We start from the raw sequence: 23,420 nt of genomic DNA, 5'->3' as shown, positions 1-23,420 counted from the left end.
TTCTAAATTAGCTTCAGTTAAAACAGACTTAAAGGGTAGTACAGTGCTGCAGTTCCACAGTCAGACGAGGCGATGGGGAGGAAGAGCCGGGGCCTGTGTTCTGGTTACAGTTAATGTGAAACGCCAGCGATCAGGGGAGAGCAGGTGAAGTGAAAGGCGTGTATTGAGACTCCCCTGACAGGCACCAGGGCTCCCCCGCCGCGGGGGCCCTAGACAACGACGGCCAGGCCCCTCTGTGTGACTGGGACTGATGGGAAGAGACAGAGAGGGAGACAGGCTCTATTCATGCCCAGGGGTCCCATTAGCATATCTTATACAACGCTGGGCAGAGGGAGCCGACCACCTGTAGCTGCTCTGACTCTCTTTTCCGTGCCAGGAAAACTTTTCACTCCCAAGTATTTACTTCCTTAATGAGGGAAGAACTAGGGGGTGGGGGGAGTGTGTGTGTGTGTGTGTGTGTGTGGGTGTGTGCTTGTGTGTGGTGGTACGTGTTTGTGTGTGTGTATATGTGTGTGTGTATAGCCATGAGTGTGTGAAGTGTACGTATATTTTAGTGTGTATGAGTGCATGAGAGTGTGCATGTGCTGTGTGTGTGGGTTTGTGTGTGTGTGTGTGTGCGTGCTTGCATATGTGCGTATGCGTGTGTGTGAATGAGAGAATGTGTGCCTCTGTGAGAAAGAAATAGAAAAGAATGAGCAAAGAGAGTCCAGTCGCATTGTGTTCCAAGAAAGCCTGTCACTGACTCAAGAAGTGGTTGCAGGCAGGGGGGTGCGGGGTCTGTGGGAGTGTCTCACATAGCAGAGTCTCCACCTCCGCTCTGTGATTTGCTCAGGCGGGACTGTGGAAGGTGGAGGGGAAGCCTCTGGGAGGTGGGCTGGGACGATGGCTTGCTAGGGGGCCGGAGGCTGGTAGACACAGCCATCAAGTGCTTTTTATACAGTAGGTGCACCTCAGAGGAGCCAGAGAAGAGCAGTTTAAGGCTCCCGGACGCTTTACCAGAGAGCTATCTGAGAGCCCAGCACACAGGCAAGGAGCCCCAGCCGGCTTCAGGGCTGTAAGGACAACCAGAAACTTTACTGGAAGGGAGCTAAAGACAGCTTTTGTCCACAGCCCCTCTCTTTCACTTTATTAAAAACTTTTTTTTTGCGTGATTCCCCGCAGTTTTGTTTTGCGAATCGAAAGAGCTTTCCAGAAGGAATGGCAAGACACAGGAGCCAGACCCTACCGCACGGGCCCTTCCTCCTTCTCTTCTTTCTCCTCCTCACCTCCGCGGAGGAGTACGACTACTACAGCTGGCAGGCGGACAACGTCCACCACGGGCGCTTCTACGCCAAGCAGCCGCAGTGCGTGGACATCCCGGCCGACTTGCGCCTGTGCCACGACGTGGGCTACAAGAGGATGCGGCTGCCCAACCTGCTGGACCACGAGACCATGCCCGAGGTCAAGCAGCAGGCCGGCAGCTGGGTGCCCCTCCTGGCCAAGCGTTGCCACGGCGACACGCAGGTGTTCCTCTGCTCCCTGTTCGCGCCGGTGTGCCTGGACCGGCCCATCTACCCGTGCCGGTCGCTCTGCGAGGCGGTGCGCAACAGCTGCGCCCCCGTCATGGAGGCCTACGGGTTCCCCTGGCCGGACATGCTGCAGTGCAACAAGTTCCCCATCGACAACGACCTGTGCATCCCCATGCAGTCCAGCGGCAGCTCCACCGCGCTGCTGCCAGGTAACATGCCGCCATTCTGTTTCACTGCTTTCCTAACGCAGGCTGCTTTTAATGTTGTCCGCAGAACCATAATCAGATTCGTTGAAATCATTCTTTATTGATTAGTTATAAATTGTCACAATTTGTAAGACAAAAGTGGTCTGCCCTGGTCTTCGCTGTTCATATTTCAAAACTTTAATGCTTCTGATCTATTGATGTGTTTTGTTAAATATGGTTCATTAAGTTTTGACAAATTGAAAGTCAGGGCTTTTGCAGTTTGTATCGGTTTTAAATTCAGTGGTTGCATTATCGCATAAGTTTATAAAGTAATATTTTCTGCTATCTAGACAATAAGCTCTGCCTGTAATGTGTAATGTGAAACATGCAGACGACAAGAAAACTGTTGACGTTGGAAAGTTTGAGAAACGTTTTGGACAAAGCCACCACTGATAACCAAAAATGTAATGAAACGTTGTTCGACGGGGAAACTAACAGTCTTTTTTGAAAATAAACTGCATTCCATAGTCTGTATCCTGTTACACTCTGATATGAAGGAACGGGGGAAATCTGTAGAATCCCCATGGTATATTACATTATGATTAATGTGCTGTGAAAATGAATGGTTCACACAAAATGAATTGGCTTTTAAAAATAAATGTATTCATTACAATTTTACAGTTAAAATTCCAGTATTCTCCTATCATGTAAATTTGGCTATTTGACTTTCGTATCTGCCATTGTACTCATAATGACTTATAGATTAAAATTATGTTCAAGTAGCTATAGTTCACAAAGTTTAAAGACACAAGACTATAAATTACTTCTCATGATACATGACTTAACAGAACACACACACACACACACATGCACACACGCAGGCATACTGAACTTTGTTCACGGTTGTTAAGGATATTTCTGATCCCGGTGAATTTGAACATACGCAGGACGGTGAACGTGTCTAAACAGTTGAATGCTGTCTTTCAGCAGAAGGGGGTTTTGTTTTAAATCAGGCTCATTTGGAAATCATTCGAAAGTAAGTGCTGACATGAGGGAATTTGCTTTTTTTTGGGAAGAAACAAAACCTCTCCCCCTTTCATTATTTAAGAATAAGGGGGAAAAAACCCTCATTTGGAATGAAAGAAGGACAGACCCAGCTGTGACTGCACTAACTCCTTCTATTATTTAGTCTGGCAGTTGGTTAGCCAATTAGGTAGAGGGCCAATTACTGTGGATTACTAATTATTATGAATGAGAGATAATTAGTCGGTTCTGTTGAAAGGTTGGTAGGATCATCTGAAAAGGAATGAGAAGATACGAGGGACAGGAAAGGGATGACAAAATGGGGTGATAGAGAAAGAAATTGGTATGTGAGAACAAGAGAATAGGAAAAAGGGTAGCCCTGTGCAGAAAGGACAGAGGATGAGTGGCGATGGATGGGAAGAGTGATTGACACCTCACTCTGAAATGCTGGATTTGAATTGTTAACTCCCCCATGATATATGACAATAGAACAAGAGGACTGGTGTCTTCTTCTTTAAATTCCATCAAAAAATCACCCAAAACTGAACATAGTTACATATTGATAAAATGTACACACTAAGTGCGATAGACTGGGCCTTATTCTGTGTACAGTATGACTCCTGTTATACACATCATGTGGATACAGTTTTAAAGCTGTTTGCTAAAAAAACAATTAACTTTCTAAATGTTAATTTGCAATGTGGACACTATATGCTTTTCTGGAAAAATTCTAGAGATGTGAGATAAATGTATAATAACTTTATAATGACTGTGTGTCTTTCTTGCCTAGAAAGAATGTGAAAATGTGTTTGCACAAATGCATTGCAGACTCCTTGTACACAGACAATGATCCCATAAATACTTTAAAAAACACAGATGAATATACTTAAAATGTTGCACATTTGGCAAGGAGGAGATTAAACACGAATTAAAATGTGAATTCCTGTTTGGGACATCTTGCACTGTCTCAGCTTTTTTTTTTTAAATTTTTTTTTTAAACCCTTTCTGTGGCTGTGTTATATCACACTAATTCTACAGGGCTCACACCCCTGAGTTCTCTGTGGAACATTTTTGCAAATATTAAATAAGCTAGCAGAGTGCCAACGCACAATCCTGAGTGTGCACAGTATTGGCAGCTGTGTGGTACCGGGAACCGCTCAGTTACATCTAAAAGTGCAAGGTGGTCCGAGACATTGTCACAGGCTGACAGCACAATTTTAAGCCACATTCCACTGAGAGATCAGTGAGGTTTTTTTTTTCTACTCCGGGGAAAGAAAGAAAGAAGCACTTCATGCCGACCCCACAAATACTGTCCTGGGAATCGGCGACCGGGAGTTACGATGAACGAATCGAACTTCAAAACTTCGAAATAATTGCCTCAGACACCTTTTGTGGAGTAATGCTTCTCAGATGCGGCACCTTCCTATTAAAGATGTGAAGTCACGCTTCAGGCTAACGCGGTGAGAAACATGGCAGCTGATCAATGCTGATGGAACTGGTCGCCCTGTAGAATGGAGAGAACTCTGAACTCTCTGTGGTCTGCACTCAGGGCTTAATGCCATTAGCAGTGGCTGATCCTGGAACAATCAGCTCTGCTTGCCCGTGAGAGCAAGATTAGATCTAAGCCATTCAGCAACGGGACTTTGTTTTTTTTTACACTTAAATATGTATTTTGCTTTTTTTACTATCGTCCTTTCTGAAAATGGCAGAATATTGGCGGGTTCACTTCGAGCTCTGTAGCTGGAAGAACGGCCCGTGCCAAGTGTTTGCATTGATCGCCTAACAAATTGGCACAGGGAGTAAAACTATGTGAAATATAAGTATGCATGACAACAAAAACAAGGGCTGCACAAGAACAGATCTCCTAGAGCAATAGCCTGCAGGAGCCAACACCACAGGCATGTATATGTACCCTGTGGAGCTACCTCTCCGATGGTCTCAGTTTCTCTGGAGTTGGAGTTGTTTCTCAGGTCCTTGGTTATGGGCTTTAATCTCTGTCAGCCCCTTCCTTTAAACAAGATTCCTGCTGTATGATTGTGTTGCCGCATATATAAAATGGAATCGGGCAAACAGATTTATTAAACAAATTTATAAGAAAATAAAAATTTACCAAATGTATCTTCATGTCATGTGCTCCTTACATTTTAAGAACATGAACATTTTTGATAAAGAGAGTTGACTATTTAACCTAATGGGGCTTTTCGTTTTGCCGACTGCCTGGAGAGTATTGAGCACCATATGTTGAGCACTGTGTCTTGGGCGTCCCAAGCACCTCTGATTCTATTAAATGACCTGGAAGGCTAGACTTGCTTCATTAGATCATTGTGTCTGTTGACCAGAGGAAGATGTGTGATGTGGAAGTTGTATGAATACAAATTGTACAGTCCTGATAGCATGGCATGTTCATGTGAATTTCATATGTGCAGGGTAGCTGTCTGTGAAGATGTAACTGTGGGTCATGGGTAAATGACAGGTGAAAGCTGTGGAGGGAGCAGAAGAACAGCATAGGCATGGCTTGTCTGTGTTTCTCCTCAAGGATGTTTGTCTCATGTGGTCATACTATAGTACATGCCCAATTTCACTTCTTAATCTTAACGGCCCACAATGGATTTGCGAAAACCCGGCTGGGGAATTGATTTTCTCCTTAGTTTACTGTACTGTGGAACTGTACAGCAGCAGGTACACTTTTATCTTCCCATTATTTCGTGATTATTCGGGCTCTTGCATTAACTCAGGGCGCAGATTCCATCATTGCCGGTTCAGTTTTGGTTCACTTTAAGAGGGCAAAATGGAGGCGCTGGTCTGGCAGTCAGAGCATTGTTGGCTCATTTATTAGATGGGCACGCTCTGAATATTCTGCTTTGTAAATGGATACCACCCAAGCAATTATAAGTGCTGAGAGCACCTCTTAAGCAAAGATAACATGTAATTTAATTTTGATAAATGCTGTAACACCAACATATATAAATCCCATTTTTTCTTGTTTCTTTGAAGGAGTACTTTGAATTTAGTTTCACAGGTCCTGTTTATCCATCACCATTTATCAAAAAAATAAAATAATTGCAGCATGGCAAATAGCAATCAAAACAGACAAATCTTTTGCTGTGTTGTCTCACGCTGGGTTTGCATGTGGGCTAATTGACTGAAAGACTATGCGAGTTCCTCTGATTTATGGGATCTCAGCTACAAATCTAAGAAGTATGCTATTTTTCAGGGCCCTGGAGGGAGGTTAGAGCACATATTTTAAACCTGACAGTGTACACTGTCCATTTAAACAGATGTAGGATTTTTAAACATAAATCACACGGAGGATTTTATCAGAGTGCCGTAATGTTTTATGTCTAAAGTTTTAACACTCGCAACTTAACGGCCCAAATAAATCATAAAGCTATGACCTCTATGTCTTAATAAATAGATCATTTTCCCTATACAAGTAACCCTGGCCTCTGCAACATTCCAAAAAGATCCGCTTACAAATGAAAAGGGGAGAGAAGTGAGTATTGGGGAGTCTCTGGATTTCAAAGATGTGTGTGACACTAGATAGACCCCTGACTAAGCCACACACACACACACACATGCACACGCACATGCAGACGTACATGCACACTCACTCACACACGCACGCACATACACACACACACACACACACACACACTCCTATTCAAGGTACAGTACAGGGAGAGAAGGATCCAGACTCCATTAGAGCAGCAGACTATCTTTGACTTGAAAGGAGAAAAATTAAAAAAAAAAGCACAAGAAAGCTGCGGTGACAACTGGTAACTGCAACAAAACATGCCTTCAGTGGGCGAATCTAAATAATTTGTAGTAGAAGGAGGAGGCAGTGTGTCCTAATGAGTAATGAACTGAACCATTTAAATGTAATCCACCTGCCTCCTATGTATGCTTGCCACATGCTGGTATATTTGAACAAGATGCTTAACTCACTTAATCCAAACTGCATCATTGCCTTTTTAGTTTGATAAATATATCATAGATGCAAAAATAAAATAAAATAAACAAAGAACAGTCAGCAAGCTGAAACATTACCACCTATTTGTCCCACCGTAATTTTATTTTACTTCTTGCACATTTTCATGTGGTAACCAACAGCTTAATAAATCTGTGCTGAGAAGACAAAGTGAAAAAGAATGAGAATCAAAAGCACATTTGTCACACGTTGGACCTAACTGTCTCAATTACTGTGCTGAATATATAAAACAGCATACAGAACAGTAAGGAACATCTGAGCCTCCAGCTCATTTCATGTTTATGGAATGAAGTTAACATTGTTTGAAGAGTTATTGTTGATGATTAAATCTTGAGACACACTGTTTACAGTCGCTTCAACAACAAATATTTTGGCCTCTACATCAAATCTCAGACCTGAAAAGATTTTTTAAAAAGATAAAATGGCTCACAGGGAGTAGCTGTAGCTCATAATACTGAAAGAATGCGCTCTCCTTGCGCCTGCTTTGGCGCTGCAACAGAACGGGGCGCCTGCCAAAATATTACTCTCGTGGATTTGAATAAACTGCTTTAAAGTCCAAATAAGACGTTACAGCTCCAAATGAATCTGGGTTCAGCGGAGCCAAGGCAACGACGTAGACGCGAGTTTGGCAGGCAGGGGCGATCGCTGCCCCCGCCTTTGAATGTCACCGCAGGACAATTCGATTTTCGTCTGCTGCTCAGTCACAATCCGCCCGGGCATTGCATGGGAATCCTTCTGGGGGCTGACGGGCCCCCGTACCCTGGAAGGCTGCGCACGGCCCCGCTCTGGCAGGAGAGGTCGCGACCCCGAGACCCAGGCATTGGGGCGACGATGAACTTTGACCTCTCATTATCTTCCTGTTGCTCGGCTGGTTTTTTAAGGCGCGGGGGAGACGTATGCCCCAAACATCACTGCTGTCATGTGGGTAATGCAGGGATATGTGCCACTGGATCATGTCGGCTGTTAGAGATCGGTGCCTATTTCATGCTGGATAAACTCAGAGAACATCGTTTTATTGAATGAAGTCACAGGAGCATTTTGTATTGATACTGCTGCGATGGGACGTCCCAAACAGTTTAACCAAAACAGCACTGTATACCGTAACTGAGTTTCAAGAAACAATAATATCATATTTTTAAAACTGTATACTCTCGGTAAATCTTGAATTTCTGTTTACAAATGCCACATTATGAAAGACATGATGAAAACATCTCATAGCGAAGCCCCTATGAAATGTTGTTTCCCCCTCCAATGAGCACTTTATTTGCAGTGAGTCCTTTGCACTTAAAATACTCCCAAACTCTGTTTGCTGGATTCGTAAACTCCACCCAAGAATAGAAACTCAGAAAAACCGTGAAAACCTGCGATTTGTGGAGAGTTTTTTAAGGTGGCCAGGACATAAATTTGGAGAGTGTTTAAACAGGCAGCCTGAAGTCACACGTTAAGCATTTGGGAGCAGAATGTTCTAGGACTTCCTTTCCCAGAAGATACCGGCAGATAGAGTAAGCGCAAAGTAAGCACCGTGGGCAGGTGGTCATCCAGGAAGGTCTCTGACATTTTGCTGAAAGGAAGGGAGGAATGTGGTTCAGTCAATATTATCATTTTGTTTTTTTTTTCTCCAGAAACATCATTCACTATAGATGGCTAATTCCTGTTTACACCCTAGAGGACAGCTTTACGATGTGGCTAAAGGGAAACTGGGATTTTAACTAATATATCATGAGTGCAACATACAGTACATAGTATACTGTACGGCATAGTTTATTTTACATTTAACATTTAACCTAAATATCTCATTGGAATTTGAACCTTCTGGATAAAGTCAATAAGTGTTTGAAATCGTACCCCAGGGAAAGCATTTCATTGGACAAAGCAAGCACACACCAAGTCAATGACCCCTATGACCCAAACACAGTGTGAGCACAGTCTATATACTGTATGCACGTCTATACTTCAGGAAAAGCTTTACCAGCTTAAAATGTTGACAGTGAGCATTTTTTAAATCACGCCAGTAAAATGGTTCATTTGAATACTCAGTGCAGCATTGTGTTCATTGAAGTGGTTATCTCATCTTTTGGGGCATATTTGCATCTAATGCAGTCATACTTGAGATAGATCCCTTGATATTAGCTTCTTTATTTAAGAGACTTCGCCTGTTGGCAGATTATGAGTATGAGATTTGATAAGAACAAGCATGTAAAAATGAATTGATACAAAAGCTGTCATTATGATTTCTTCCAGTCTAAAATTTGGCAGGACAAGAGAGTTGATTGCTTGGCTGGCCAGTTCCTTACCCTACTCTGGCAAAGGGCTCAGCAAAATGTCACTGTTTATCAAGCTAGTCAGCTCATGAATGCTGCTTTATAGCCCTGTATATCAAAGTTGATACAGCACTAGCATTGTTGAGTGCGCATTTCAAAAGGGTGTGATCAATTGCAGAATTTACTGCGTTACAATCCTCTGGCACTGTATAAGCACAAGCCACAACTCCTGGGGAACAACGAGAGAGAAACGGTCCTATTTCAAAACAGGATTTAATGTCCCTCTCCCTTTAAACAAAAAAATAAGCACTTTGGAGCCTTTCCCCCCTTGCTTACACTGCAGATCTGTGTTCAGCTGGCTTTTCCCATGGCTGCCTGACACCCAGTCCTGGCCTAAAATAAAAAATAAAAAAACAAAAAAGAATTCCTGTTAGTTCACAAAAATTTTCCTCATTAAATTTAATGTGAAATTTCATTAAGATGATTATTTTTTCGATGCTAGCATCTATTTGGAGAAGCATAAGCTACAAACTCTGATGCTACAAAGTTTGTTTATGTTTATTGCAGAGACTGGAGTATTAGAAAACGTGGCTTCATAATGTGGTTGATATTGGGTTTGCATGCCGCAGGCTATTTTTGGCCCATTTAAAATGCATTTTATGTAAATAACAAAGAAACCAAACAAACTAAACAATTCTGGAAATGTCCACATTTAAAGCCAAACCACTAAGTTTCGCCCTCAACAAAGAGTCGTCTGACAATGGAGGTGGTGTTTCTGCAATGCTGGAGTGGGAAGACGGATTCCAGCTCGCCCTGTCCACCCAGATCCTCTTTGCACTCTGCACAGTGACAGCCCCTCCTACTAACCAGCGACGCGAAGGCGCTTTCCCAGGGAAAGACTGCCAGGGTGTGCTAGCAGCCACGGCAGGTCAGAGTTCAATACGAGGACTGTGGCAGCCAGTTCCCTTTTCACGAGTCACTGATAATGTCCCCAGCCCCCCCCCCCCCCCGCCCCCCAACACACACACACCCTGCCCCCTTTCTATCCCCCATCGGTAATGCCTGCAATCAAAAGCCAGAGACAAGCAGCTAACCATCTTTGTTGCAGTGGCAAGTAGATTTGACAAGACATCTAATCTAGTCATTACTGTTGTGATATGCACAGGTTCCCTCGAGACAGGTATAATCTCTTCACCTTGACCTGTTTGATCTGCATCTACATCTGCATCAGTGAATTATTAAATTGAATCCAGGTTCTAATACTGTTCCTTCCTCTGTTTACAGCTTCCAAAGCCTGCCCACCTTGTGACAATGAGCTGAAGGCCGATGCTATAATGGAGCATTTCTGCGCCAGTGATTTTGGTAAGCACCCTGCAACATGAGAGGCTCTCAAATGCAGAAACATGGCGGTAGCTCCTCAGTGTACAGGTACCAGAACTTACAATAACCTCCATGTTTGTAGTCCTCTGAATTCAATTGGCAATCCTAGTTAAATGATTGATCACTTGTTCGATTGACTGACTCATTGACTAATTGATATTACATTCCATGACAGAGTATCTCCAGATTAATATTAAACTTAAAAGGAAGAAGACTTAGAAATCAAATACTGCATCTGTTTTAGACCACACAAGTATGATATCATACGTTTTACCTTTTTGACATGGTGGCTCAGAATGAGAAGTCTCACTGATTGCAATACTTCAATATGTAGAGCTTCAGAAATTCAGTTGGTTGGTATGTAGCTCCAGTTGTTGCAATATTTTAGCTTTTTGCATTTGAAGCCATGTGTATAATCCCAATCTTCTCTATAAAAAACACAATACAAATAAAATTTATTTGATTTGAATAATATCTCTGGTTTGTGCTGATACAGTACATCCTCCTGCTATGTGCTCACTGTTAGCCTAGCAGATCTGTGGACATTACCCATACCCTTAAAATAATTTAAAGACTTTTTTGGCATAACTAAGTTCCCTGGCTATGTATGACTCATTTAAGACAAGTTCATAGGTTGTGAAACCACTGCAAAAACTTCAGATCATCTGCATATTCATGTTTGATGAAAAATGATCGATTCTGAATCTATTAAAGAGGACATGGAACAAAAGCACTGGTTATCGGTGCAATGAAGTACCTTGTGGTACAGAATAAGAATTTGACCTTTTCATTTGACTGACTATTACCATTTGCTATTAGGTAACTGAAGTAGAAACACCACATCACAACAGCACCATCATCATCATCGTTGTGAGATGCCAAACATCAAGAAATTCTGTAACGCTAGCCCAGGAATTATGTGAAATTAGCCTAAACCCCAGCAGTTACTGCCACCTATTTGCTTGTCTTAGGATGGCACTGCAGCTAATGATGGGTCCAGACCAATAACAGTATGCCTCTGTAACAAGCATTTCTCATAGTACCATGAATTCTGTCCCACGTGAGTGGGTTCATTTAATCAAAGTCGCACAAAGTAACAGGCCACAGTGGTGGTGTCCTCCCCATAAAGTGTTCAGTGTCCAATCTGGCAGCCAGAAATGATGGCAGCAATTAGAAGTGCTCAGTAAAAAATATGACCTCCTATATCCCTAAGTCACCATCTATCATTTTAATAGTGTCGGGCTCACATTTGGAGGCTAGGAGTTCTGATCTCAGAGGTATTTCACTGCATTTCTTAATTTTTTCCCCCATAAAAAAGAGTAATCACTCACATCGCTGAGTGGGATTTTATGGGCTTTTGCCATGGGCTTGCATTTGATAATTCACTGTTGGAGATCTAAGAACTAGACTGATATACTTATTTTAAAAGTCCTGCACTGGCTTCATACTAGTGCAATGCAACTAACTGCTTTTCAGAGAACGCCAATACAGTGTATCCAAAAGACAACTGAGATATTCTCCTCAATTAACAGTTTATCTAAGGATGTAAAAACAGCAGAGCCAAATTTTGTGTAAACAGCAGAGCCATCACCCATGTGGAAGAACAGGCAGGAGCCAGATAGTCATCTCAACTAACTGCTTTTATAGAGATGCAAATTCTGTTGACAGGTTGAGACAACGTTCAGGAAAGTTGTTGCTTAGTTTTCCAGTTCAGCAAAATCACCTTTTTCAGTTATGGGGAAGATCAGATGGCAGGGGAGGGAAAGAGATTTTGGACATGCTGCTTTTTTGATGACTATGGTGTTTGAGAATAACCTGAGTGGTTTGCCCACAGTAATTTTTTTTTGTGATTAGGGTTTGAGCGCCAAGTTACTTCTCAGGTGTACCCTCCTGGCAGTGCCTGCGTGGTCGTGAACCTTAATGTTCCTTTATAAAAAGTTCTTTGTTTGTGCCTGGCATGGTGATGTTGCACTTTTTAAATTATTATTATTTTTTTTATATGAGGGAGTTTTCACTGGTTTTCTCCAGGAGGACTATGTGGATTCTGAATGTGTTCTGCCCATTTTTGGAACGGGACTGCACAGAAACTAACTTCAGTTGCAGAAAACCAGTATATGAAATCTAGTGTTGTGTGTTCTTGCGCATATATTAAATATTGTGTCCACATTTGTGTTTGCACGAGGTATGATGCTTCAGCCACCCTGTACTGTACGAAGTTGTTGGGGAAGGATCAATAAGAGACCAAATTTTATTGAAGTTTGTAATCAGTGATGCATATCAGATACAGAACTGAGGCCTGGACAGCTCATTGTGTTCTCAAATTAAACAGAATTTAGTGTGGCTTGTTTACTTGGATCTTTCAAATGTTACTTTTGCAGTCCAGCAGTCTCTGCAGGCAACTGCAATGTTAACTTTCTCTCCTCCTCTTGAGTTAGGGCATGGCATTGCAGTCACCATATCCTTTCATAACAGCAGAAAACTCTGCATTTATGTATGTTTTGAGCTTACGATAATTATGAGTTGTGATTGTGTTGTTTTTGGATGCATGTATACTCACGTATGTATATATCGTATTCAGTACGATTGTGACAACTACCTTTGAATACATAGATCATTTAGATCAGTGGTGTCAAGCTCAAGTCCTGGAGGGCCAGAGTGTTTGCAGGTTTTTGCGGTTACCTTTCAATCAGCAGCCAATTAAGGCCTTGACAACAAGATGAGTGGACTATTTTGCCAATCAATGACTTAAATGAATTACTCATGCTGAACTACATCGAAAACGAGCAGACGCTGCGGCCCTCCAGGACTGGATATTGACACTCTTGATTTAGATAGTGCTGTTTTACATTGACAACATTCCACCTCAGCGTCACTGCAGTATTTGTTCGCTACTAATCAGTTGTAATTGAACTCAACTTCAAGATCAGCCCACAGTACTGAACGTTCATTATAGGAGAATTCATAACATTTTTTGCAGCAGATACTGTCAGCTTGCCAAAAAAAGTAGAAACAAAATTTAGAATCTTTTCTTCTTTCTTGGAATCCAAGTTATTGTAACTGAGGCCTCAGTCCATGACAAAGAGATGGTTCAGTGCACTTCCCCACAAAAGAAGTTTCATTCAGTGAAGGAAAATGAGAACGAACCCTCAGAATGAACCCACTTTCATATCTTTCCCTATTTCCAAAGTTCAGCCTTTTGATGATTGTCTTTACTTTAAAACCACGAAACTGAAATGAGCGCACAGGTAACTAACCTGAGGTCAGTTTTGTTATTTGATCCCTTTGGTTATGTGTCCAGACAGAACTTACTCTATGGGCTGAGAGAGACCCTGGAGGTTTCCACAGAGATGTGCATCTCATCACTTATGATTTACAAACATGGTATACGGTACTGTAAAACATGGCATACACATTATGCTAGAGCTTGTCCAGTGTAATATATTATGCGCTCTCTTCTTCCTTTTTATCTCCTGAGGCTAATGTACAGCAGACTCACACGTAAACCAAAGCAATGATATACAAAGATATGCAGGACTAGTGGTAAGATGACGTCCATTGAGGTGGTGGGGGGGTTGTTGACCCACAAGTTAGTTTCGGTTATGGTCTCCTGGGGTGGGCCTGAAAATATTGTGTGACAAACATTCAAAGGATTTTTTTACATTTACTGTAGAGATTATTGAATTTTTTGAAGGATTTGGGAGATGATGGAAGTCGTGTGCCGGTTTTTAAATGGTGGAGGCTTGTTTTCAGCATTGGTCATTGGTGGCACAGTCAGTGCCAATACGTATGCAATGCAGGTCAATGCCAGCACAGACATGGTCTATCATTTTATACTGTACTGTAACACTACAGAGGGAGAGCCAGAAGTCTTCTTATCGGCATCGTTAGGGCACAGATGCTGCGAATAAGGCTCTGCTCAGCCTGCTAAAAGGGGCCCAATTCCACATGGAGCTGCTTCAGGTCTGATTTATGTCACACGTGTACACGGGAAGCCACACGTGTAGCCGTGCGATTTGCAAACGACTCGTGTGTGGACACTCAAACTGTTCAGTCCATGCTTGTATTTATCATAGTGATGTATACAAGCAGGATGGCTAATGCCCTCAGTCAAAGACATAATTGGTATGGATGGGAATTCTCAGCCCAACTAGAGGTACACTGGTAAAGTGATTTTTATATTACCCTCCAAGCGACGAGTTAATATTATCATAATTCTTCTTCGACAATACGTTAGGCTGCTTTTTAAATCAATATGAACAGTCAGTCTGGAAAGCTGGATCAGAGCAACAAATCAGAACTTAGCATTAAGCCTGCAGCCGGGACGTAGTCTAAGTGAATTATGAAGTGAAGTCCCCCGACAAGAGTGTTCCTCCGTGCTATAGCTCCACAGGGGTAGCGCCAGAAGCCTCCTCTCTGCATAAGGGAGTTTCTGTTAGCGCAGCCCCTGTTCATCTCCCACCAGTGAGAAGAATTAGTGCGGAGTGATTGATGCTACTCTCGGGCGGCGTAAACAGCCAGATCGCTTGGACAGGCCGGCGCGCAGCTACCTCTTCCTGTGCTCTCGCTGTTGGGTGGCGCATAGTTCAAAAGACCCCGAGCGAATGAGAGAACCAGATGATGACAGAACACAAGAAGGATTTGTAATATATGTATGGGAAAAGGACCAGTGATGCTTGTCAGAAGAAGAGATACAAAGTGGGTCGATTGCCTTTGAAGCTGTAGCAGGGCGAGGCCTTTTCAAGATTTACTCTTAGGTTTTACTAAATTCAGAATGAATAGAGAACTTTTTGTCATGATCAAGGGTCTAGGTTTTTTGTGAAAATATTGCTGTGACACACATCACAGACATGCTATGCTGCCCATACTAGTGCTAACGATTGCTACTAATACTACTATAACTGCTGGTACTACTACTACTACTACTTCTGCTACTGTTACTTTTACTATAACTGCTACTGCTTCCACTAGAACAACAAATACTGCTGCTACCACTACCACTACTTTTACTACTACAACTGCTACTACTACTACTGCTACAATTAGCAGCTGCAGTAATAATAATAATAATAATAATAATAATAATAATAATAATAATAATGTGTGTAACTTTTCTCACACTCATTAATATGTCAGATGAGTATAACATACACAAGGAATAGGGAGGAGGGGTATGTTTGGGGTGCAGAGGTCAATAATCACTTATCTCGGTCTGTGCTCCCCCAGCGCTGAAGATGAAGATAAAAGAGGTGAAGAAGGAGAATGGGGACCGCAAGCTGGTGGCAGCGCAGAAAAAGAAGAAAGTGCTGAAGATGGGCACTCTGAAAAAGAAGGACCTGAAGAAGCTGGTGCTGTACATCAAGAACGGGGCGGACTGCCCCTGCGCGCAGCTGGACAGCCTGGGCAGCAGCTTCCTCATCATGGGCCGCAAGGTGGACCAGCAGCTCCTGCTCACCTCCATCCACAAGTGGGAGAAGAAGAGCAAGGAGCTCAAGTTTGCCGTCAAGTACATGAAGTCGCAACAGTGCCCCACCTTCCACACGGTCTTCCAGTGACCTACCCCTCCCCGTCGCCCAGCAATGCCACCCACCCCCCCCCCAAACTCCATAATCCCACCCCGAAGGGACCGCCCCTCCACACCTCCTCCTCTTTCTACCCCCCTCACCCAACAATCTCATTATTTCATGTTTATTATTTTCCAGTATTTTACTCAGTTTATGTTTTTTTTTTTCTTTTCAACAAAAATGGAAAGACCCAAGGCTCTGGTTGTGATGTTGATGAGGTGCAGCGTTTCGAAACAAAGCCACGTAATCCCACAGGGAACGGCCGCTCCCTCTTACGCAAGGCTAGGACAGAAAACATTTCATTTCTACTCATAAAGAGGTTGTCTTTATTCCCGTTCTAATAACAATGACAGAAGCAGAATTTAAATGTCTTGGGCCAAATTGCTGTGCGGGAGCCATTTGCCGTGTGGGAGTCAAGTTCGTTTTTTTAATTGTAATGAAGACCACGTGTGGAGAAGTGAGACAGTGCAGGAATGGAAGGTATCGAAAAGACAAACTGCTCATGGTGGAGCAGGGGGGAGGAGGAGGGGTGGGTTAAAAATAGAAAAAAAAGGAGTGTGTGTCATTCCAATGACGAGAGGTAAAAAGTAGCTACCTCTCTATTTAACAGAAAGTGCCCCTGAGATGTTCACTATTGGGTATGGTCCACTGTGTGGAAGAAAAAAAAAAACTACGCTAATGAAGAAAACACCACCAACCCACCTGGAATTGATACAGGAAGACCAATTTCATTTTTGTGTTGATATGGGGAAATATAAAAAAATATATATATCCAGCAAAAAGTAAATTGTCATTCTGAAAAGGAAGTGAGATTGGAAGCAAGGAAACCCTCTTTGCCACTGAAGCTGCCAGCGAGTGTTCTACAGCATAGCGGCCACTGTTGGCCAGCGGCGGGACTGCAAGCAGCACTGGGGCCACTCCTGCTCTCAAAGAGGAGGTAATTTGGCCCTGGGCCTCTGGCCTGGAACATGAGAGATTCTGGATTGAACCTGTTCATTGGTTTGTGAGATCACTTCACTCCTGTAAATGAGTATAATGTTCATTTATTTTATACTGGTTTTATTCCTAATTTGCTTCAGATACCATCAACAGGATCCATTAAAATACCACCTGCATTCACTGTTCGCTGTAATAAATTAGAAAACCTTTAACATTTGTGATTGTTGTTTTTTTGTCAAAAAATATTTTTTATGAAGCTAAGTTATGAGAAAATGTTATCGTTTCAACCATTTTACAAATAAATGCTGCCCTAGAGCCCCCCTCTCCCCTTCCAAAAAAGTGAAACTTATCACCCTCTCTACCACCACAAATTTCCCAGACACTGGAAAACTGCCAGCCCTCACAGAAGAAAACTGTGTTGCTAATGCAGCCTTCAGCAGGAAATGGCTCTAAAACTTTTACCCCTTTGAAGAAACACAAAGAGGGGAAACACTAAAGCAGGAAAAGAGAAAAAAAACAGAAACAAAAATAAAATGATATTCCCAGGAGATGCAGCATCTGCCAAGCTTGCTTGTGTAAATATTCTTTAGCTGTTAGCATCTGACGCTAGGGCCTTAGCTGTCGGGCTTTAGCGCTAATACCATAAGCCCCTTCTGTGAGTCACCCTTGTTACAGAAACGGTAGCCCAAGAAATCCCCTGAAGCATACTGTATCAGTGGGTAGCCATGATGGCTCTACATGGTGGAGAAGAACAATTTTATCAAGGGCAGGGGCCCCATTCAGCACACCGGCCACGGACGGCTGGCCAGACGTCAGCACCTGTTTATAGGTCACTTATTACAGCTAATAAAAGGGCTGGTGATGGCTTTAAAAGGGGAACAGAGGGTCCTTTGTGGTGGACGATTGTGGGAAGAACAGGGAGAGACACTATTACAGGGTCATTTATAGCCCTATCGGTCTCTGTGCTGTTCTGATCTCCCTGGTAGTCAGCAGCACAGAGGCAGCAGCCAGGACCAGCCCAAAGCTAATACTCAGTCTTTCATCGCTGTAATCATCACCTCATCATCTCTATCTCCAGTTGTTGCTATGGCACTTTGTGTGTGTGTGTTTTTTTTCACTCAGTAGCTGTATCGAGCTAAAGGGCTCAGTCATCAAATGAGAAATACTGCCGCACCAGTGCAGTGATATCCAACACCGTGATGCAAAGGCGTGATGTGATTCAACATGGCACAATGATATGACACCAGACAAAATCAATACATAAAAGTTTCCCGCTGTGCCAGTCTTTACAAAGCAGAGCCTCAAACCTTTAGACAGCGCCTTTGAAAACCTGTAAGCACAAGCATGGTAAACTATTGTTCTGTGAGAGCTGGACTATGAGTAGTTAGCATGTGCAGTACTAATCGGGACATGTCGCGTGAACACCGCCAAAGCATTAAACTTCAGAATTACGGTGTACTGCGACAGCTAAATACAATCCCTTGCCAGAGTTAGCACATAATGCATAATATGATTAAAATAAGTGCTACTAATCTTTACATACGGGAAACAATCTTTTTAAAAGAATAAAGTAAGGTCATTCTGAACAAGTTCAAAAGAACCCATCCTTATTGTTGCTGTACTGTTTATGATGTAAACTAGTGTGGGCAGCCAGAGACTTTTTTTAAAGTAAAAGGGAAATAGCACAACCTGCCAATAATGGTTGCTTTAAAGATTATCTCTTTGATCACACATGCGCCGAGAAGCACATTAACAACTTAAACTATGATCCAAATAATACTGTGACGCTATGGGCTATGTTAGCACATCATAGTTATTGATCAGTCTCATTCAGCATTTATATTTTAATTGATTTTACCACTTACTGGAACGCCAGGTGCTCTTTACATAACAGAAATATACATAATGCCCTCCGTCGGAGTTTGTTTGTGCATCACATCACTTCCCATCTCCGTTTTAATTAGTTTTTATTAGACCCGTGGACCGATACTGACCTTATGAAAAAATTCCACCTCGCAAGCAACACATCAAAACACATTAGTAAATATCCCTCAACTTCAAAAGAGGGTGTGAGGCCATCTGGGTATACTGAGCAAGGAGTGAACAAGCAGGAGCATATTAATATAGCAATTCAAAAAGTGCTGAGATCACCAAAATATAAATATGGCTCTTAAAAATCCTTTCAGGAGATCAGGCAATCTTACCCCATGATCAGTCTAGCTGTATAAATAATTTAGCGATATAATCTGGATGGAAAATTCTTCTGGTTTTTGGGAAAATAAAATCCAATTAAAAAAGAAAGTTAAAGTGCATTAGTTCCTTCCAAGGGAGGTTCAGATGGTTTATGAACAACGGGTCTCTGCATGTTTTAATGAGAGAACGGACCGTTCCCATCTTGCTGTCTATATGCTAGCACTGGCACTGACAACTTTAATGGAAATAATGCTGACTGCTTCAGGAAATATGTACTGTAACATAAGAACCCATTAGTGGCGCTTCACTCATTATAGTTACTTTTTCACAATTTTCCTTTCACAAAAGTGACTAGTTTAGGTTCAGTAGCCTACGAAGACATTCCCTTGCTCAAACACCAAGGGCATCTGTCTGTGGAAATCCTAGGGTTAAACACACTGGGATTAATTTATTTTTAATGGTACTGGGATTAAGCTTTGGGATTAACCATTCCAAATGGTAGCTTGGGTAACAACAACAACAACCACAAAATGGTGAAGAAGATGACCACAGAAATATCTGGGGGAAAATAATTTGTGTAGGGCCTGCTTGGGCGTTGGGAAGAGAAGAAGCCCCGTCTGGATGGTCAGTGTGGAATTGCCCGAACACTCACGTGTGCGCACACCCGCACACAAGCACGCACGTGCACCAGAACTCTCACGCGCGCACACACAAGCATGAACGCGCACACACAGCATCAGAGCTGCCTGTATTGAAAAACCAGTTCCCGTTAGCCTGTCTGCACACAGTATTGAGGTACTAATGAGTCCCTAAAGGAACCCCCAGTTAGTGATGAAGAGGGCTTTGTTTGAGACAGCTGGGGGGAGGAGGGAGGTGTAGGGGCGATTGAAGGGGAGCTCCATAGAGACGAACCCAGGCCTCACAAGACAGAAAACTGATACTGCAGTTTGCTGACAGCATAAAATCAACTTAATAGCATGAATTTGGAAGCTTTACTTTTACTTTTTCACTGTAGTCGAACATTTGATTGCACTCTGTGAAGCCACTCCAAACTCACATACCACCACTTCTCACCCCAGTGTTCTGCCTCGAGTATGACATCCTGTCTGTTATGAACCCTTTTCAAGTGGGATAAACAGACATATGGATACACAGACTGTCACGATAAACTGGTCAGGAAATTCATTTGGAGATTTAAATGAGGGGAGAACACCAGCTTCTCCAGTGCAGTGTCACTCCCAACAAGATGTTTAAAATTCATCAGCGATCATCAGTGGCGAGAATCAAGAGGAGGCAGCGATGAGAGCGCCAAAGATCCTGGGTGGGCGAGCTCCACCAAATTTCCTACCCAAATGATAAAAGTACTGTTAAGCAACGCTGAGACAGAGATTCGGTCTGGTGTCACATTTACAAAATATGCAGTGTGCTTGATTTACAAAGACCTTTAGCACATATAAAACAAACAAAACAACCAATGATCGGTCATTGGTCATGTTATTGGTTTTGCTTGAGCTAAAAGGTTTTACATGTGTTAAAGGTCTTAGTAAATCAGGCCCAGTGTGTACAAATCATAAGCGCTTTCTAGTGCGAGGAATCGGGCCAGAAACACATTTCAGTGAAATGTGAGCTCCCCAAAGTCTGCTGGCCGTCTAGCGGCTCGGTCCCTCTCCGCTGCCCCTGAGTCTCGACAAGGCCCAGAGCGGGCCCCCGCCGATGGCCGGGGCGGGCAGACAAAGCTGCGAGGGCCGACCCTGTCAGTTAAAGCCCCCCCCCTGCCTCGGCTGCGAGGTCGCCGTCCCCTGACCCTTGACCTCTCACCACCGAGCAGCGGGCAGGAGTCTGAGGAAAGCGCTGGCCCCCACAGTTCACCGTGAGACCACTAATTGACGGTGACCTTTATACTCCCATCTCCGAAAACGAGCCACCCACCCGCTCCCCGCCCCGCCCCCCGCCCCCTCTTCAGCCGAGCGGTCAGGTTAATCAATGGGCCGACCAGACCTATTGAGGCTCTCTAAAGCGCTTCATTCACTGCCAAAGGAAGTCTTGACAAATAAAGGCGTTGCGGGTCATTGTTTGGGTGGGAACTGCAGGCTAGCCCCGGCCCTCTCCTTCCCTTTCTCAGACTGCATTCCCACATGGGGAGCACAATGCTACCTCGGGGGAGAATTCAGGGGCCTGTTGGCCGGTAGGAATCGGGGTCATTAGGGCTTGGGGCTCCGCCCCCTCTCTCCAACCTTTCCTTCCTTCTTCCCATTCCCTTTTTATTTCCAGTAGGTTAATGGCTATGAATAGCTTCCCCCCCCCCATCTCTCTCTCTCTCTGGGTCCACCCACCCACCCACAGAATAGGTGTGCACTTGTAACAGAGCATCAAGCAAGTCCCTGTATAAAAGCGATTAAGATGTATGGAGCACTTGGTGCTGTCTGGGTGGGCGTGATAGTGCGCGACTGTGTCAGAGCAAGGTAATACAGAACAGCTTCCCGATGAACTGTAACAAATATTGCACACACATATTAAAATAAAGGGCAATATGTAGAAAAACTTATAAAACAAAGGGCCTCATTCACAAAACATGCATATGATTTGATACATCTCCATGAATATTTTGACATTCATCATTTGTTTCTTATCTGTATTTGTTCATGGCTGTTTCCTAATGCTGATCACATGAACAGGATTGCGCATAGGATATACAAACAGTCAGAATTCATCATCTCATACACCTGGGACATGCACAAAAACAAAAGTCTGCACATACGTCATGAATCCAATATTGGTTTTTCAAAGGAACATTTTTAAGAACGAAACTAAGAACCATTTAAGAAAAGTTTTGTGAATGAGGCCCAATGTTCTTAAAGATTGATCAGTATTTCATCGAGAGAACCCCATTTAGAGATAGGTAAAGTCATGAAGTCAAGCTTCTATTTCTCCTCAAACCATTTTTTTAAAAAAGTAGCTGGCCCTAAATCTACAAAAGTTACCCTTATATTAAACTGCTGCCTTTCATTTACTTTTTAAGTGTTTACATTTTTACAGTTTTTAATGATCCAAACTGTAGAACAGCAGCAGATGTTTGGCAGGGGAATAGAAGGGTATTTGGAAAAAGAGAACATTTCAAAATAGAGGAAAAAGAGATTTCAGTTGAAGAAACCAAGAGGAAAGCAGTAAAGACTGCACAGACTGTACAGACTGGAGGGGTCAGCGCAGAAGGGAGCGGATTGTGAAAGGGGGGGGGGGGGGGTGCAGGGTGGGGCTTGGGCTCTGGCTGGACCTTTAGCCTGGCTGGATGTCCACAAGCCTTTCTCTTGCTCTTTACCCCGGCCAGGCCACCGCACTGTCGGCACGGCATCGGCCAGCCCTAGACGGGAGGCTGAAAGGAGGAGTGCACTCAAATTAAGACTCGGGCTCCCTAGGTGGAGAGCTGGCTACACGCAAGCGGTGCTCAGCTTACAAATTCTCTGCCCTGCGGTGTACACGCGATACCCTGCTCGGAGCCATTGGCAAGGCGAGAGCGAAACAAACAAGCAATATGGCGTACATAAACAAGGCCTGTTCAGGAGGTCTGCCAAGCCTCCTTGTGCTCCTGGGAGGAGCAGGAGAAATGCGTACACGTCCCTGTGGCCGCCTGCACTGACCTCCTGCCTTGCTTTTCTTTTTTAATGGAGATTGAAACAGGGATACAGGCAGACAATACAAATGAGTGGTATGCACTCTTTTTATTGGATAGTTTAAACAAAGTATGCAGAGTTTTGGTGTTATCCAGAACTTGATTGATTAAACAAAGCAGGTGATCACATAGCAGAGCTATCTCACATTACCTAACCTATTGGGGTCTGAATCGATAGCCAATTTTCAGGTGAAAACAAAAACCAGAAGACCCTATGGCCCTGAGAGCTAGACTTGCGTTCCGTACACTTCCTGTGCTTTTAACTCTACCACTATACCTCCCATCCCTGAATATCCATCACTCCCCCATCCCACCCCAAGACCACCTAATTTCCGTTTACATTACATTTTTGACATTTAGCAGACACTCTTATCGAGAGTAACTTAGACATTTAACATTCTTTACATACAATCCATGTATACAGCTGGATATTTACTGAAGTGATTTAAGTACCTTGCTCAAGGGTACAATGGCAGTGCCCCACCTGGGATGTGAACCTATGACCTGTTACACGCCAAGGGGCTGGTTTTGTTTACATTTAAAATAAAATTTTTGATGCTTGATTCCAGCAGATTTCAAGCAGATCATGTGCTCCATTCACAGGCACCAGAGAGAATAATAATGTTTCACATAAATCAAATGTATACCAAGAGATTTTAGATCCACGGTTCTTGCTTCTGCAACAGCTTGGCACAATCATCCATAACAGCATGAA

General features: G+C 43.2%; 1 protein-coding gene across 1 annotated transcript; it reads left to right on the top strand.

Moving 5' to 3' along the window:
* The first annotated feature begins 880 nt into the window (after nucleotides 1-880).
* LOC135247433 (secreted frizzled-related protein 5-like) lies at nucleotides 881-17,057 on the top strand. The gene is made up of 3 exons (XM_064320882.1): nucleotides 881-1,717; nucleotides 10,250-10,327; nucleotides 15,569-17,057. The coding sequence occupies exons 1-3, from the start codon at nucleotides 1,198-1,200 to the stop codon at nucleotides 15,895-15,897; spliced, it is 927 nt and encodes a 308-aa protein (XP_064176952.1). The 5' UTR covers nucleotides 881-1,197; the 3' UTR covers nucleotides 15,898-17,057.
* The last annotated feature ends 6,363 nt before the right edge of the window (nucleotides 17,058-23,420 follow it).

This window comes from Anguilla rostrata, chromosome 2, assembly GCF_018555375.3.
Source record: "Anguilla rostrata isolate EN2019 chromosome 2, ASM1855537v3, whole genome shotgun sequence".
Lineage (NCBI taxonomy): Eukaryota > Metazoa > Chordata > Actinopteri > Anguilliformes > Anguillidae > Anguilla > Anguilla rostrata.
This window is presented reverse-complemented; position numbering and strand designations above follow the sequence as displayed.